At 36.2% G+C, this 19,231-nt stretch overlaps 1 protein-coding gene across 1 annotated transcript in view; it reads right to left on the reverse strand.

Moving 5' to 3' along the window:
* Positions 1-19,231, reverse strand: part of DPY19L2 (dpy-19 like 2) — a 94,320-nt gene that overhangs the window by 50,517 nt on the left and 24,572 nt on the right. The window contains exons 7-9 of the mRNA XM_045495291.1: positions 15,205-15,262; positions 13,450-13,541; positions 11,924-12,023 (exon numbers count right to left, since the gene is read on the reverse strand). Of these exons, the coding sequence (XP_045351247.1) occupies positions 11,924-12,023; positions 13,450-13,541; positions 15,205-15,262 (250 nt within the window). The remainder of the gene's footprint in view (positions 1-11,923; positions 12,024-13,449; positions 13,542-15,204; positions 15,263-19,231) is intronic.

Genomic DNA, 19,231 nt, shown 5'->3' on the forward strand with positions numbered 1-19,231 from the left:
TTTACACTGTATGTTCTGTATCTATTATATTCTTTCATATATTTTTCATCCCTTTGTCATTCTTTTTTCTAAATGTTTTCTTCTGACCTACCTTTGAATTTATCACTTCTTTGGTTGTATTTAACCTGCTTTTAAATCCATCTTTCTTAGGGCACCTGCCTGGCTCAGTTGGTTGAGCGGCTGACTTCGGCTCAGGTCATGATCTTGCGGTCCGTGAGTTTGAGCCCCGCGTCAGGCTCTGTGCTGACAGCTCAGAGCCTGGAGCGTGTTTCAGATTCTGTGTTGCCCTCTCTCTGACCCTCCCCTGTTCATGTTCTGTCTCTCCCTGTCTCAAAAATAAATAAAAATGTTAAAAAAATAAATAAATCCATCTTTCCTAATATTGATTATTCTAATATTTATATTACATATAAATTTGTGTAATATTATGTAATAAATTTATTTACATATTTACATATTATTTATGTAATCAATTTATATATTTCAATTTCTATTATGGCTTTCAGAACTCTCTTGGAAATTTAAAAAATTTTTAAAGTTTATTTATTTTGAGAGAGAGAGAGAGCACGAGTGGGAGAGGAGCAGAGAGAGAGAATCCCAAGCAGCCTCCGCGCTGTCAGCACAGAGCCGATGTGGGGCTCTAACCCACAAACCGTGAGATCCTGACCTGAGCTATTAAGTCAGATGCTTAACCAAGTGAGCCACCCATGCAACCCAGGAAGTCTCAATTTTATCTGTTATTTCCTTCCACATATCAAAAAGAAAGTCTATTTCTAATGATGCCAGACATGTTTTTGAGTAGTTTACAAGCTGAGTGGTTTTTACATTTTTAAAGTGTTATTAAAGAAAAAAAACCCATGTTGATAAAGGTCTGGTATGCAAAATATATTTAGAACTCTTAAAATTCAGAAATAAGAAAACCCAATTTATTTAAAAAAAATTTTTTTTTAATGTTTATCTATTTTTGAGAGAGACACAGAATCCAAAGCAGACTCCAGGCTCTGAGCTGTCAGCACAGAGCCCAATATGGGGCTCGAACTCAAGGGACCGTGAGATCATGATCTGACTTGAAGTCGGGACACTCAACTGACTGAGCCACCCAGGCGCCCCAGAGAACAACCCAGTTTAAAAATGGGCAAAAGATCCAAACAATTACCTTATCAAATAATATATACAGATGGCAAATAAGCACATATAAAAATGGTAACTGTAAATTAAAGCAATAAGGACATACTGCTATGCACCTATAAGAATGGCTGAAATCCAAAATCCTGATAAAACTAGCAATTTCTTACAAACCTAAACATAGTCTTACAATACAATCCACCAATCACATTCCTGAGTATGTACCCAATTGTGTTACATTCTTATATGCATACAAAATTCACACAAATGTTTCTAGAATCACCCAAGACTGGAAGCAACCACAATGTCCTTCAAAAGGTGAATGGATAAACAAACTGTGTAAATCTGTACAATGAAATATCATTCAGCAGTATAAAAAAATGAGCTATCCAGTCATGAAAAGACATGGAGAAACTTAAATGCATATTGCTAAGTGAAAGAAGCTAGGGTGAAAAAGCAACATGCTCTATGATTCCAACTACTTGACATTTTATTTTGGTTATACTTTATTCAATTAAAGACTGCAGAACTCTACTGCAAAGTACAATATTACCATTGCTTATATTTTAGAGGATGGTATTCACAGTCATTATTATGACTGAGCCCAGGAATTCTTTAGTTTGGGCCTTTGAACAGAAAAGTCCCATGCAATTTAACACTCAGTAGTAAAGAGGTTAGGAGTTCATTGCATGTACAATTTCAAAAAAATTTGTAAACACAGAAACAATGAGTAATTCATTCAAGAGTGCCAAGGAGATGTTTGTGTTAAACAAAGCTGAAGATGGTAATACTTTCAAGTACTAAACAATTTACCTGAATACAGTTTTCCAGTGCTTTGTCATACCTTAGCTACTTAGAGCTTCAAATACAAGTTTGTTTGTTTTTTTTTAGAGACAATCCTATAAATTTAAATCCTATCAATGGATACTAGAGTACCAATGCTATCTCCACCCTAAAGGTACTTACTTGGTGGTGTGGAAAAAAAGGCAAGGATACAAATAGCTCAGCAAACCTCTTTTCAACACATTATCAAGTGCCTCATAAAACAGAAGGCGACCATCAAAACTCACAGTTCAAGAATGCATAAATTATTACAAGTTTATTCTATAAATCAACTATCCAGAATTTGGGAGTTTGAGGCTAATATCTTACTGTCAAAGCCTTTGTCATTTCTTGTTCTCTCAGCCTAAATACCTTACTACCCACCTCCTCCCCCAGAAGAGATAAGACAGGTGGAATGTAGTTCCAAGCAATATACCAGGTAATGGATAATCAGAACTTAACTAGACTTAAGAATTTTCCCTTTTTATTATGGTTAGAATCTCTACTAAGGAACCCCCTATTTTTTCCAGATTTATTAAGATGTAACTAACTCACAACATTATGTAAGTTTAAGGTGTATAACATGTTGATTTGACATACCTATATATTATAACAGGATTAGCACTTCAGTGTTAGCTAATATCTCCCTCCATTATGTCACCAAATTCCCATGTCATTTTTGTAGTAAGAACATTTAAGATCTACTCTCCTGGCAACTTTCAAGTATATAAAACAATATTGTTAATTGTAATCACTCTACTGTGTATTAGATCTCCCAAATTCATTCATCTTCCAATTGCAAGTTTGTGTTCTTTGAACAATATCTCCCTATCTCTCCCCCACCCCCCACCCCACCCCCCCCCCCCCCACATACTGGTAACCACCATTCAACTCTACTAGCTTGGCTGTTTTTGTTTCCACATATAAATGGTATCATACAGTATTTGTTGTTCTCTGCCTGACATATCTCACTTAGCACAAGGCCCTCAAGGTCCATCTATGTTGGCACAAATGGCAGGATTTTCTTCTTTCTCATAGCAGAATATTCCACTGTGTGTGTGTGTGTGTGTGTGTGTGTGTGTGTGCGCGTGTGTGTGTGTATCCCATCTTCTTTATCCATTCATGTGTTGAAAGTCACTTGGGTTTTTTCCACATCTTGGCTATTGTGAATAATGCTGTAAGAAACATGGAAATTTAAATATCTCTTGGATAATCTCTTTTCATTTCCTTTGGATATACACCTAGAAATGGAATTGCTGGATCACATAATAGCTCTATTTTTCAACGTTTATTTATTTTTGGAACAGAGAGAGACAGAGCATGAACGGGGGAGGGGCAGAGAGAGAGGGAGACACAGAATCGGAAACAGGCTCCAGGCTCTGAGCCATCAGCCCAGAGCCCAACGCGGGGCTCGAACTCACGGATGGCGAGATCGTGACCTGGCTGAAGTCGGACGCTTAACCGACTGCGCCACCCAGGCGCCCCATTCTCTATTTTTAATTACATGGAGAGCCTCCAAACTCTTCCATAGTGGTTGCACCAATTTAAATTCACACCAACAGAGCATAAGCATTCACTCCGTTTCTACTACATCCTCTCCAACACTAATTATCTCTTATCTTTTTATGTTAATCTCTTATCAGATGTACAGACAAGTAACATTGCATCAAACTAAAAAGCTTCTGCCCAGCAAAGGAAACAATCAACAAAGTAAAAAGGCAATCTATAGAATGGGAGAAAATATTTGCAGACCATATATCTGATAAAAGGTTAATATCCAAAATACTTATTACTGAACAAAACCTCCTAATACTCTAGGGAAAAACTAATAATGCTATTAAAAAATGGGCAAAGGCTTGAACAGGTATTTACCCAAAGATATGCAAATGGATAATATATATACAAAAAAATGCTCAATGTCACTAATTATCAGTGAAATACAAATCAAAACCACAATGGTATGTTATCTCACACCCATTAGGATGGTTATTATCAACAACCAGGCAACAAGTATTAATGAGGATATGGAAAAAAGGGAACTCTTTCACACAGTTCACACAGTTGATACATATGCAAAATTGTATGGCTGCTATGGAAAACAGTATGAAGGTTCCTCAAAAAATAAAAAATAGAATTATCATATAATCCAGCAATCACACTTCTAGGTATTTATCTTAAAGAATTGAAAACAGGGAGGAGCCAAGATGGCAGAACAGCATGGAAGTTTTTTGTATGTCTCGCATCCATGAGACACAGCCAGAACAACACTAAACCATCCTACACACCTAGAAAACTGACTGGAGGATTAACACAACAATCTGCACAACCTGAACTACAGAATTCAGCAGGTAAATGGCGTAGAGAAGTGAATTTAGGGAGCAAGAAGGTGCAGGAAGGAGGGTGCTTTTGTGAGCAGAGAGAGGATGGAGACTGGGGCGGGGGAGTGGGGGGCGGGGAAGTATATGGGAAAAGCACCCCTCCCCAAAAGCAGCTGGAGAGAAAGTGGAAAATTGGAAATAGCTGCAGGGACTAAACTAAAAAGAGAGAAAGGAGAAAGGAGAAGGTTTAAATTCCATTAAGACTGTAAACAAGGGGAGTGCAAAGTCTGCAACTCCACAGCTCAATACTGGTGGTGCTCTGGTGGGAAGGGCGAATCCCCAGGAACTGAGTGGGGTCTGGGAGGTTCCCAGGCCACATGGGGAAAAGCGGTTCCACTGCTGGAAGGACATTTGGTGGAGACTGTTGAAGCCACCTGGTCCCAGCAGACCCCAGAAAACCACATTTGCTGGTGCTGGAACAAGGTCATTAAGGGTGAAGCCTGGTGCCAGATGTGTGGTGTGATTTTCCATAATCCCTGAAACGCTGCTGCTACACTATCTCGTGAACTTTTTCTGGGGTGGGCTGGCACCTGGCCGCAGCCTCAGGGCATTGGCAGCAACAGAGTCCCGCAAGCGTTCCTGCGTGCAGCTGGCATTCGGCCATTGCTCAGTGAGACCCTCTTGCAAAGAGTTGGAGACTTCAACACCCCACTCACAGCAGTGGGCAGATCATCTAATCAAAAAAGGAAACAATGGTTTTGAATGACACACTGGACCAGGTGGACTTAACAGATATATTCAGAACATTCCATCCTAAAGCAACAGAATATACATTCTTCTCCAGTGCCCATGGAATGTTCTCCAGAATAGACCATATACTGGGACACAGATCAGCCCTAAGTAAGTACAAAAAGATTGAGATCATACCGTGCATATTTTCAGACCACAATGCTATGAAACTCGAAATCAACCACAAGAAAAAAATTTGGAAAGGTAACAAATACTTGGAGACTAAAGAACATCCTACTAAAGAATGAATGGGCTAACCAAGAAGTTAAAGATGAAATTAAAAAGTATATGGAAGCAAATGAAAATGATAACACTACAACCCAAAACCTCTGGCATGTAGCAAAGGCAGTCATAAGAGGAAAGTATATAGCAATCCAGGCCTTTCTAAAGAAGGAAGAAAGATCTCAGATACACAACCTAATCTTATGCCTTAAGGAGCTCAAAAAAGAACAGCAAATAAGACCCAAAACCAGCAGAAGACAGGAAATAATAAAGATTAGAGCAGAAATTAATGCTATCGAAACCAAGAAAACAGTAGAACAGATTAATGAAACTAGAAGCTGGTTCTTTGAAAGAATTAACAAAATTGACAAACCACTAGCCAGTTTGATCAAAAAGAAAAAGGACCCAAATAAATAAAATCAAGAAAGAAAGTGGACAGATCACAACCAACACAACAGAAATAAACACAATAATAAGAGAATATTATGAGCAATTATAGGCCAATAAAATGGGCAATCTGGAAGAAATGGACAAATTCCTAGAAACATATACACTACCAAAACTGAAACAGGAAGAAATAGAAAATTTGAACAGACCCATAACCAGTAAGGAAATCGAATTAGTAATCAAAAATCTCCCAAAAAACAAGGGAGTCCAGGGCCAGATGGCTTTCCAGGGGAATTCTAGCTACCAAACATTTAAGGAAGAATTAACACCTATTCTCTTGAAGCTGTTCCAACAAATAGAAATGGAAGGAAAACTTCCAAACTCTGTCTATGAAGCCAGCATTACCTTGATTACAAAACCAGACAGAGACCACACTAAAAAGGAGAACTATAGACCAATTTCCCTGATGAACATGGATGCAAAATTCCTCAATAATATATTAGCCAACCAGATCCAACAATACATTAAAAAAATTATTCACCATGACTAAGTGGGATTTATACATGGGATGCAGGGCTGGTTCAATATCTGCAAAACAATTAATGTGATTCATCACATCAATAAAAGAAAGGACAAGAACCATATGATCCTCTCAATGCAGAGAAAGCACTGGACAAAATACAGCATCCTTTCTTGATAAAAACCCTCAAGAAAGTAGGGACAGAAGGATAAGGTCAGGAACAAGATAGGGATGTCCACTCTTGCCACTGTTATTCAACATAGTATTAGAAGTCTTAGCCTCTGCAATCAGACAACACAAAGAAATAAAAGGCATCCAAATCAGCCAGGAGGAGGTCAAACTTTCACTCTTTGCAGATGACATGATACTCTATATGGAAAACCCAAAAGATTCCACCAAAAACTGCTAGAATTGATTCATGAATTCAGCAAAGTTGCAGGATATAAAATCAACGCACAGAAATCGGTTGCATTCCTATACAACAATAATGAAGTGAGAGAAAGAGAAATCAAGGAATCGATCCCATTTACAGTTGCACCAAAACCCATAAAATACCTAGGAATAAATCTAACCAAGGAGATAAAAAAATCTATACATTGAAAACTACAGAAAGCTTATGAAAGAAATTGAAGACACCAAAAAATGGAAAAAGATTCCATGCTCCTGGATAGGAAGAACAAATATTGTTAAAATGTCAATACTATCCAAAGCAATCTACATATTCGATGCAATCCCTATCAAAATGATACCAGCATTCTTCACAGAGCTAGAACAAAGAATCCTAAAATTTGTATGAAACCAGAAAAGACCCCGAATAGCCAAAGCAATCTTGAAAAAGAAAACCAAAGCAGGAGGCATCATAATCCCAGACTTCAAGCTATACTACAAAGCTGTAATCATCAAGACAGTATGGTCCTGGCATAAGAACAGACACTCAGATCAATGGAATAGAATAGAGAACCCAGAAATGGACCCACAAACATATGGCCAACTAATTTTTGACAAAGCAGAAAAGAATATCCAAGACAGTCTCTTCAGCAAGTGGTGCTGGGAAAACTGGACAGCGACAGGCAGAAGAATGAACCTGGACTACTTTCTTACACCATACACAAAAATAAACTCAAAATGGATGAAAGACCTAAATGTAAGACAGGAAGCCATCAAAATCCTTGAGGAGAAAGCAGGCAAAAACCTTTTTGATCCTGCCCGCAGCAACTTCTTACTCAACACGTCTTCGGAGGCAAGGGAAACAAAAGCAAAAATGAACTACTGGGACCTCATCAAAATAAAAAGCTTCTGCATAGCAAAGGAAACAATCAGCAAAACTAAAAGGCAACCAACAGAATGGGAGAAGATATTTGCAAATGACATATCAGATAAAGGGTTAGTATCCAAAATCTATAAAGAACTTACCAAACTCAACACCAAAAAAACAAAAAATTCAGTGAAGAAATGGGCAAAAGACATGAACAGACACTTCTCCAAAGAAGACATCCAGATGGCCAACTGACACATGAAAAAATGCTCAACATCACTCATCATCAGGGAAATACAAATCAAAACCACAAGGAGGTGCCACCTTACACCTGTCAGAAGGGCTAACATGAACAACTCAGGCAACAACAGATGTTGGCAGAGAAAGAGGATCTCTTTTGCATTGTTGGTGGGAATGCAAGCTGGTGCAGCCATTCTGGAAAACAGTATGGAGGTTCCTCAAAAAACTAAAAATAGAACTACCTTAGACCCAGCAATTGAACTACTAGGCATTTATCCCAGGGATACAGGGGTGCTGTTTCAAAGGGGCACATGCACCCCCATGTGTATAGCAGCACTGTCAACAATAGCCAAAGTATGGAAAGAGCCCAAATGTCCATTGATGGATGAATGGATAAATAAGGCGTGGTATATATATGCAATGAAGTATTACTCGGCAATGAAAAAGAATGAAATCTTGCCATTTGCAACTACGTGGATGGAACTGGAGGGTATTATGCTAAGTGAAATTAGTCAGAGAAAGAAAAAAATCATATGACTTCACTCATATGAGGACTTTAAGAGACAAAACAGATGAACATAAGGGAAGGGAAACAAAAGTAATATAAAAACAGGGAGGGGGACAAAACAGAAGAGACTCATAAATATGGAGAACAAACTGAGGGTTCCTAGAGGGGGTGTGGGAGGGGGGATAGGCTAAATGGGTAAGGGGTGTTAAGGAATCTACTCCTGAAATCATTGTTGCACTATATGCTAATTTGGATGAAATTTAAAAAAAAAAATAAAAAATAAAACAAGATAAAAACAAAAACAAAAAAAAAGTATTGAAAACAGAATCCTGAAGAGATACAAGCACTCCCGTGCTCACTGTAGCACTATTCATAATATCCTAAATGTGGAAATAACCTAAATGACAACCAATGGATAAATGGATTAAAAATGTGTCATACACATAAAATGGAATATCATAAGTCTTAAAAAAGATGTAAATCCTGTAATATGGTACAATATGAATGAGGATAATTCATAATTTCATTATGCTAAGTGAAATAAGCTAGTCATAGAAGGTCAAATACTGCATGATTCCACTTATATGAGGTATTTAGAATAGACAGACCCATGGAAGCAAAGAATAGTGATAGCCAGAGGCTAGGTGGGGGGGTGGGGGGGGGAGGAGAAATGGAAAGTTGCTAATCAATGCATATAAAGTTTCAGTTATGACATATCAATAAACTCTAGAGATCTGTACAACACTGAGCCTATAGATAACAATACTGTATTCTATCTACACTTAACAAATTTGTGAGGATGGGATATCTTATGTTAAGTGTTCTTACCACACACAGATGCACTTAAAATTTTTTAAGACACAGGGGTGCCTGGGTGGCTCAGTCAGTTAAGTGTCTGACTTCGGCTCAGGTCATCATCTCATGGCATGTGAGTTCTGTGATGACACCTCAGAGCTTGGAGCCTGCTTTGGATTCTGTGTCTCCCTCTCCCTCTTCCTCTCCCCCACTTGTGCTCTGTTTCTGTCTCTCTCTCTCTCTCAAAACTAAACATTAAAAAATTTAAAAAAATAATTTGAAGGCACATTACATAAAAATAAAAGGAATATTATGCTAAGTGAAATAAGTCATACAGAGAAAGACAGATACCATATGTTTTCACTCTTATGTGGATCCTGAGAAACTTAACAGAAGTCCAGGGGGGAGGGGAAGGAAAAAAAAAAAGGTTAGAGAGGGAGAGAGCCAAAGCATAAGAGACTCTTAAAAACTGAGAACAAACTGAGGGTAGATGGGGGGTGGAAGGGAGGGGAGGGTGGGTAATGGGTATTGAGGAGGGCACCTTTTGGGATGAGCACTGGGTGTTGTATGGAAACCAATTTGACAACAAATTTGATATTAAAAAAAATAACAACTAAAAGGAATATTTAACAACTGTGCATATCATAATATTACATCAACATATTTAAAGAATAGATACTGATCGACTGTTAAAGTAGAAGATTTTAACACATTCCCCCTCTAGTAACTGAAATAAGCAAACAAAAATAGTAAATAACAAAAAAAATTGAATAACATATTTAAGAAACTTTGCCCAATTAACATATGTATAACTATATACCTAACAAATATAAAATACCCAATCTTTTAAAATGCATCAAAAATAGAAAATACCTGGGAATAAATCTAATGAAAGATCTGTAAGGTCTCTAAAAATCTATGTAACATTATTAAGGAAAATTAACCTAGAACTAGTTAAGTGGATATATATCATGTTTTGTGGTCAGAAAACACAAGATTTTAAAGATCTTTTTTTTTTTTTTTTTTTTTTACTGAAATGAAACTTCTTCAAAATGAAAAGGAAAGGAATAGATATGGAACCTCCTGAAATTTCATCTAAATATGAGGGAGAAACAAGTCTAGAATGAAGGTTTTAAGAGGCAGTAGGAGAAAAAATGCAGTTGCTTTCTGCCGGTCTCCTTTTGAGTCCAGCTCATTTAATATGATACAGTGGTTAAAAGGAAGTTCATAAATTCACCTTGTGAGGAAAATTAATCTTGACACTAATTATGAAAAATGTGTCATATAGGTACTTATATAGAAAAGCAATTAGATAATAGAGTACACTCAATTAATTATAGTTTCACAAAAGGTACAGAAATGTTCTTCAAATGCATATTTCTTTTATTACTGCTGCATGAAAGCTGAAGGCGTTTTAGCAAGGAAGTAAGATAATATAGCCAAGTGTGCAGCCTTCAACAGAGAAGAGTTCAAAGGCCTTAGACATGCAACAAAAATAAACTGGAAAATGCTGGAGCTTTGCAGTTGGATAGATGATTTGAATTTAATCTTTGAGCCTCTCTTTATCTATAATACCCATCTGACTGGACTCCTTGAGGATTAAATGATAAACTGTGAAACTGAAATCTGGCATATGTTAGTCTCCCTTTCTTTCCTCTCAGAGACCAGTATCATTAGCATATACAAGTCTGGACCACACTTATTAAGTATCACAAATAAGCTGTGGCTAAGAGAAACACTGAAGGGGCGAAAATTCTGCTCAGTTGCTGAAATGTTGCTGTTTGAATTTCTGGTTGAAAAGAGAGCCCTCTCATTAGATACAAGCAACAGAGTCAACATTGTGTTGTGAAAATGTAGACAACGGGCTTCTTTTCTTGCCCCCAGACGAAGGTTTCATCATGATTCTGCAGACACTGGCCTTAAAAGTGAGTAGGTGGCAACACACTGTACACTTTAAACTTATAAATTATTGCTCATCAGTTGTATCTCAATAATGAAAGAAAAAAGAAAAGAAAGAAAGAAAAGCCTAGCACATGTTTTGAATGGATCAAAAATCATTAAAGCGATATCAAAATTACCCAAACAGCTACTTAAGCAATCTCATCAGCACCAGTGGATTAATACATGTGCTTGCGAGGAAGTGAGGCACATTAGAAATCTATGCTGGCACGTGCACATAATGGAAACCACAGATTCTCTGTGTTACAACCTGGAAGGGCCAACTCTAAGGAAGTAAGCACAGAGAATACTTTAAACATGTAGCACCAATTAAGCTGAGATTATCATTTCATTCCTTGTAGATAATGGGCAGCACCAGTCTTCTTGGTACAATTTCTTATCGGCAATAGAGAACATTATTATTATCAGTGCTAGTTAGTTAGGTAGAAAGGAGCTCTGATGGAAAATTTGGGTATCATGAAATTTCATCAAAATTGACCTTTTACTCTCTGCTTTTCCAGCTCAGTTTCTTGCCGTTAGTTACTTAATGGCAGGATATGGCCTCAAATTCACTCAAATAATACCACAATTGAAGCTCTGAGAAGCGCTGTCCAGTACGATTCTGCTCTTCAGACAAAACAGCCAACGGTAAACTAGATTAGAAGCAGATACCCCCACCATGAAGAATAGGATTGGCCCTTACCATGTTGGGTAGCTTGGCATCCAAAATGATTCCTAAGATAAAAGGAAAATCTACAGGCAAATTTATAGAGACCATCTCAAAAATAAACAAGAAAAATTGTGACTTAAATAGGAAAAGGTCTTTTGCGTGTTGATCATTAATATCTGCCTAACTAAACCAATACATCAATAGAATGTAGAACTATAATTATTCCATATTTTAAAAGACTATTAGAGCAGTAACATCATGACATTTTAAAACTTCTATAAAAGCAACCAAGTACATCTTGCATTCAACTTAAATTAGTTTGAAATCATCTTACCTGAGTAAAAAGTATAAACTGAGCAAACTGCCAGGGAAGCATAAAAGCAACATTGGAAAGACAGAGTGCAATAAAATGCCTTCTACTATTGTTCGAGGTCCTTAATAGAGAGAATTAATACCAGTAAGTTTTACTATTAAAGTTAAGCCTATCACTAAACAGAAAAGCTAACTGCAAAATGATGAAATCTAATGACTCCTTACCTTTGATCTAAGGCAACAAAATATAGTTAAATTTAAAACCTCATTAAAAAGAACTTAAAATACCTGTTATAAAAATGCTTAGTACAAAACAATCTAAATTAGCAGTTTAAATACTGTATCTAGTTTACCAGTAAATAAAATACTTTAAACATAAAAGTTTATTTTCCTTTCACTGTGCATGACATAAGAAATTTAATACTCCAGCAATGTGGTCAGAAAATAGAACATGAACTGACCCTGCATAGCTCAAGATACTTAGCCTATGTTAGCAGCAACAGTTTTATATACCACCATTTTTATATTTCAAAAAGCAATGGAGGAAAAGTGTACAAGCTGGTGAAGTAATAGATTAACAATGAGAAAAATTTAAAGAAAAAAATTAAAATGATGACTTAAAGAGAATTCTGGAATGCAGTTATAAACTACTGCACACTGAAGTTTTAAATTGTCCAGTCTGCAATTATGAAATATCAGTAACCAACACCTTTTACCACAGATAGTGTTAGTATCTTTTAGAATATGAAAAAGAAATGTACAACATTTTGTGTAAATCATAAAATTGTAGCCGTTCTTTTTTATAAAGGGTATACTGGATTTTGATAAATCCTTACACTATGTTATATAAATTTTCAAAAGCAAAACTTTAAATGTTCCTATTGTTTTGTTATATTATCACAAAATATATTCACTAAGTACTCAGTTATATTTACCAAACAAAAATGACTCTTGGCTAAAGTACAGAGTATATAATACATGCACTCACGGGTATAATCCTAAATGTTGTAGTTAACACATTTCATTCCAGGAAACCCCTGACTGGTCAGACTAAAATCACTTCAAAAATATAAAAAGAAACCATCTCGGGGCACCTGGGTGGCGCAGTCGGTTAAGCGTCCGACTTCAGCCAGGTCACGATCTCGCAGTCTGTGAGTTCGAGCCCCGCATCGGGCTCTGGGCTGATGGCTCAGAGCCTGGAGCCTGTTTCCGATTCTGTGTCTCCCTCTCTCTCTGCCCCTCCCCCGTTCATGCTCTGTCTCTCTCTGTCCCAAAAATAAATAAACGTTGAAAAAAAAAAAAAAAAAAAAAAAAAAAGAAACCATCTCTCTAGGAATTTAGATTACCAAAAATCTGTAGTCTAGACTCAAGTGGAAAGCAATTATTTGCGTAATTTTAGATAATTTTCTCAACTAGATACTCAATTTAATTTTAAAGTAACTATAAATAAAAGGAAAACTAAATTTGACAATTATAACTTAATAAGTTGAAGCATATTTTAAGAAAGCTTACATAATTTATTTAGATTTGTTTATAAACAAAAATTACCTGAGAATCAAAGTTAAAATGCACATCTGAAGTACAAGAAATGGATATGAGAAACTTTCCCGGAGAGGTGGTGTCCACATTACACGGGTAGCCTGAAATCAATAAAATACTTACTTTGCTTTATGTTCCATTACAGTAAACATTATTAATCTAAAAATCATGGGTAGGCTGGTTTTAATACTTTTAATACCAGACTCATTGATTTCTGAATAGCTGGGATAGCTTCTCAGTTTTTGGAGCTCGCTTAATGGGCATACAGGCATTAGGTAGAGAGCCATTGACTAGCAAGTCCAGAAGCAAGTGAAAGATGTATCATGCCAAATACAAGAAAACCTGAAGGACAAACAAGATGACAGGCATAGGAGTGGTGAGGATTCTGGGACTGACAACCAGATCCACATTCTAGCTCTGCACTAATGATCCTGGCATCTCAGGGCTGTGGCCCAGAAAAATATTTAACCAAATGTCACCTAGGGCATGCACAAGCACCAAGAGAATTTACACATAACAAGTTTAATGAGTACAGACACACAGTACAAATAATTAAGATGGTCTCTGAATCCGTGAAATATACCTTTAAAAGAGTTAACTGTAAATTTCTAAAAACAACTGGAAGTATTTGTAAATCACTAATGTGATGCATAAATGAAAGTATTAACATTTCGTACAGGCTTTAAAACTAATCATTTCTAAGACACGAGTGAGAATATTATAAAAGTTCTATGTCAAGAATTCTAAAATTCTAGAGAAAATCATAACTCTTATAAACTCTTATTACTCCTATTCTAAGAAACCAAAACTATAAACTTTGGAAGATTAATTATGGTATGTTTAAGGAAGTTTGGCATACTCAAAGAAAAGTTCTTGCCTTTATATTAACACCTGGTGAATGACAATGTATTCGTTTAAGTTTATACATTTAAGATATTTATGTATAATTTTTATGATTCCCTTGTCTAACTAGTTTTCTAAAATTCACCAAGTGTTTGCCTTTCCCAGTAGTAACAGAAACTTCAACCCTATGTAACCCATGCCAAAACATATTACATATTTTGCTTCCAAAAGCTAGCAGTCATATTCTCTCTCTTTTCACTGCCACATCCTCAGCATCGAACAGAATCTGGCATAGGTCATGTACTCAGTATTTTGTTGAATGAATCTATCATACTCTAAATAAGTTTCTATGAGCTCTTTGTAGGTAGACTATACCCCATTGGACTGAGTTAGTAAATTTCTATTTTGAATTCAGCATTTTGTGTAACTGAAAAAGGCAGCCTGATGTAATAACAGAAACAAGGTATTAGAGCAAGACAGATGGAGAATGGGAAACCCAGCTTCACCAGGTACTGACTGTGAAATCTTGCATAAGTAACAACCAGCCTAAATTACAATTTCACATCTTCACCCGTGAGGAGAACAGCTACCTTCCAAAAAAGTGTGGTATGAGTAAATGAGATGTTTATCAAGTGCCTGAACTCAACAAGTACAGTATTTGCTTTTTCAACAAAATAGAGTATTTGCTTTTTCTACAAAATGTAGGTATACTAAAAACCAAGCAAGATACTTCACATCATGAATTCTAATTATGTAAAAATGTGGATTAACATGATTAAAATATCAGCTTACAACATAAGGTTCTTTAACATATTGCGAAGTCCTAAGTAACATGCAATTATATATTGTTTTGATGAATGTATTTCCTTGTTCCTATACAGCCCCTTCTATTTCTTAAAAATTATTTTCTAGAAAACAAACCTCTCCATGGTTGAAAAAGTAGCATAATACTGTAATTAGACCTCCAAGTTGAGTCCCACTGTTAAAAAAAGAGTATACGTTCATAATTCATGCAAAATATAGTGAGTTTCTCACAAAATTATCTCTCACAATTTAAAGTCATATTTAAGACACCACAGTACTGAACCATATAAAATGATAGTAACAATTTCAAAAGTACCCACGTAGTTAATATTTTAATCTTGAATGTACAAGCATACAAAGTATACATATAAAGAAATCAGAATTTTATAATTTATTGTATTTAAATTATTTTCTAAACAAAATACATGTGAACATAAAAGTTTTTTACAGGCCAGCATTTCAAAGCCTATATTGCATTCTTTGAATTTTCTCAATGGAGGCCAGGTTTTGTTTTTGAAATTGGATTTCAGTGACTGGGAGATGAAGACAAGAGCCCAAAAGTTTCACTTAGCAGTAACTCTGAACTATCTAAACTACTACATTCTTTTGTTAAGTCCCAAAGAAACAGCAATGCAAAATGCAAAACTTAGATCCCAGATGGCAAAACTTAATCATCCCAGATGATTAGCTCATAATCATCAAAGATTATGAACTGTTTCTTAAAGTTGCCTTTTCTTTGTACATTGTCATCACTGTATCCACGGCTTCACGCTTGGAAGACAATATCACATGAATGACTGAAGAACTAACGAAATGAGCTCAAAACAACAAGCAAAGGAAAGCTAATAGGAAGTAATATACCATCAACAGATTTTCATGAAAGAATATTCAAAGAATGCCTTTGAAAAGAAAGAAATTGCGAGGAGGAACCTGTGAGAGACAGAAGACTAGCATACAGAAAGTAGGACCATGTGGATATAAATGTGAGCAAGATTCAACAACATAAATGGTGATAACAGTGACTGCTATGGAGGGGAAATAGTAGCACTAAACTACGATAATAATTGTAAGATATGAGGGGCTGCTTTGAAGCAAAGTGTCCTCAAATTCCTTGTATTGTAAGAAGGGGAAATATCTCAATTAATTTTAGACTTGATAAAGTCAGATAAGCATGTTAATGTTTTATTATTAACCACCAAAAGAACAGAAATGGAATAGCTACATTCCAAGTTACTGCCAACGGCGAGGGTAGCCAGGGTAAGAAATATAAATTTACCCCTGCTTCCTATTTCTTTGTTTCTCATATGCCATTGTTTCTGCTCTCGTCACAATATTGGTGATGCTATATATATATATATATATATATATATATATATATATACACACACACACACATACATATACATACACTGTATGTCAGCTAGCTTATAATTTATTGTCAAGTTAGCTGACATACAGTATATATACAGTGTGCTCTTGATTTGGGGGTAAACACTTTTATAGCCAACATTTGTTTTATCTATATATCCTTTTTTTAAAGACTGGAGCCGAATAATGTATTTGATATTCCTGAACTGTGTAAACAATTCAGAGAAGACTATCACCTCTTGGGTACTTCTCCCAGGGAAAAATATTAACTTTAAAAAGTTTTAGTCTTGTATAACATTTTCCATATAAAAAAAGAGTAATATGGATAATTTCAAAAATAGAACATTTTAAAGCTGCCAACATAATCTAAAAGTAATTCTTTTCCATCAAAATATTGATGAGCTTATATTTTCCTAAAAAACATATATTAAAACATACATAAAATTTTCTAGTTTCTAGAACAATTATAAAGTGAACATCCTTTCAACCACTATATATCATTGAAATAGAAAATTGATCACGCCTTGGGTCCCCACCTGACACCCCTTCAAAAGCCACTATCCTGATTTTTGTGAGTATTAATATAACCACATCTATACACATACTATGATTTACTTTAATCTGTTTTTAAACTGTATACAAATGGAAGTATGCAGCCTTTCTTTAATTCTGTGCTTGCCTTCATTCATTCAACATTCTATTTGTAAGAATAATCCATGTTGATGTGTATAGCTACAGCTCATTCATTATCAATGTTGTGTAGTAGTTCACTATTAATAAACTGTAATGGGTACATTTCTCTGTTCATAGATAGAGTTGTTTTCAGCTTGCAGCTCTTACAAACAACACTGCTGGTGTCACCTGCAATACATACTTTCTGGTGTACATAGTATAACTGGCACACAATTATGTTAGTTTCAGGTATACAACATGATTCAACATCTCTATACATTATGATACGCTCACAGATGTAGCTACCATCTGTCACCATACAACACTATTACAATACCATTAACTATATTCCCAATACTGTGCCTTTTCTCCCCGTGACTTACTCATTCCATAACTGGAAGCCTGTATTTCCCATTCTCCTTTATCTATTTTGCTCATTCCCCATTCCCCTCCTCTGTGGCAAACACCAAGTTTGTTCCCTGTATTTAAAGGCGTATATACTTTAAATTGGAATTGCAGAGTTAGAAAGTATCTACACTTTCAACTTTACTAAATTAATGCACACAGTTTTTCCAAAATAGTTGTACTAATTTGTATGTCCACTTGCCACAGAAAAAAGTTCCTTTTGCCAATCTAGTAGATGTGAAATATCCTTGCGGATAAAATCTGTATTTTTCTGATAAGTAATTATGGTAGTCAACTTTACATATGTTTATTGGCAATTTGGAATTCTTCTCATATATGTCTGATCATAAATACTCTGTGCACTTTTCTATCGGGTTGTCTGTCTTCTTAGTCTTGTCTCCTCTCTAGAATATAAATTCTAAAAGGACAGAGGTTCTTTTGTATTCCTGGCACCTGGAGTGCCATGTGATTGCAAAGTCTGGATACAATGTTGGTTATATGCTTTGTAATATCTTTTCCCAGTTTGTGGATTATCTTTTCATTCTATAATGCCTTGAGGAATTTAATTCTTCCCATCAAATTTATTAGTTTTCTTCTTCATGGCTAACCTTTTGGTCCTTGTTTAAAGAAATCTTTTCTTATCCCAAGTTACTGATATTCATTCTAAGCATTTTATATATTTTTCTTTCATATTTGAGTTTTTACTCTAACTAGGATTTAATTTTCGTACAGTTTCAACTTCTCTTTGTTCCTTAATGATCTTCCAGTGATTCCAGGACCATGTGTTGAGAAGCTGGTCCTTACCTACTGATGGACAATATCCACTCTCAGCATACATCAAGTGTCTTTAAATGGGCCAAGTGTTTCTGAGACCTGCTTTACTCCACTGTTCTACCTGCCTACCCCCATACCACAACCACATTACCTTATTTACATCAGATTTATAATACAGAAACGATTACTAAAGCAAGTCCTCCTATCTTCTTCAAGAATGTCTCCACTATTTTAGGTCTTTTGCATTTCTTTAGGTCTTTTGCATTTTTAACTTTATTTTTTTTAAGGTTTATTCATTTTTGAGAGACAGAGACAGAACATTAGCAGGGGTGCGGCAGAGAGAGAGAGGGAGACACAGAATCCAAAGCAGGCTCCAGGTTCCCAGCTGTCAGCACAGAGCCCGACACAGGGCTCGAACTCACGAATCCTGAGATAATGATCTGAGCTGAAGTCAGACACCCAACTGACTGAGCCACCCAGGTGCCCCTAGATTTTCAACTTTAAATTCAAGAATAACATTATAAAGAAAGCTGCTGATCAGTTAGGTTTTATTTCTTACAGCAAAATATATTCCTAACAAAAGTGGCTGATGTCATTCAATTAAAAAAATGAAAGATAAGTGTCTGCTGGCATTGGTTCACCAGCACAAGGATGTTAGAGCAGACTTAGGTGCTATATTTGTGGCCTTTCCCTCTTGGTCACAAGATGACGGCAGCAACTCCAAGCATCACCCTAAAGTTTAAAAGCAGAAGACATGGGGCGCCTGGGTGGCGCAGTCGGTTAAGCGTCCGACTTCAGCCAGGTCACGATCTCGCGGTCCGGGAGTTCGAGCCCTGCGTTGGGCTCTGGGCTGATGGCTCAGAGCCTGGAGCCTGTTTCCGATTCTGTGTCTCCCTCTCTCTCTGCCCCTCCCCCGTTCATGCTT

Source organism: Leopardus geoffroyi, chromosome A2 (genome assembly GCF_018350155.1).
Source record: "Leopardus geoffroyi isolate Oge1 chromosome A2, O.geoffroyi_Oge1_pat1.0, whole genome shotgun sequence".
NCBI classification, from domain to species: domain Eukaryota; kingdom Metazoa; phylum Chordata; class Mammalia; order Carnivora; family Felidae; genus Leopardus; species Leopardus geoffroyi.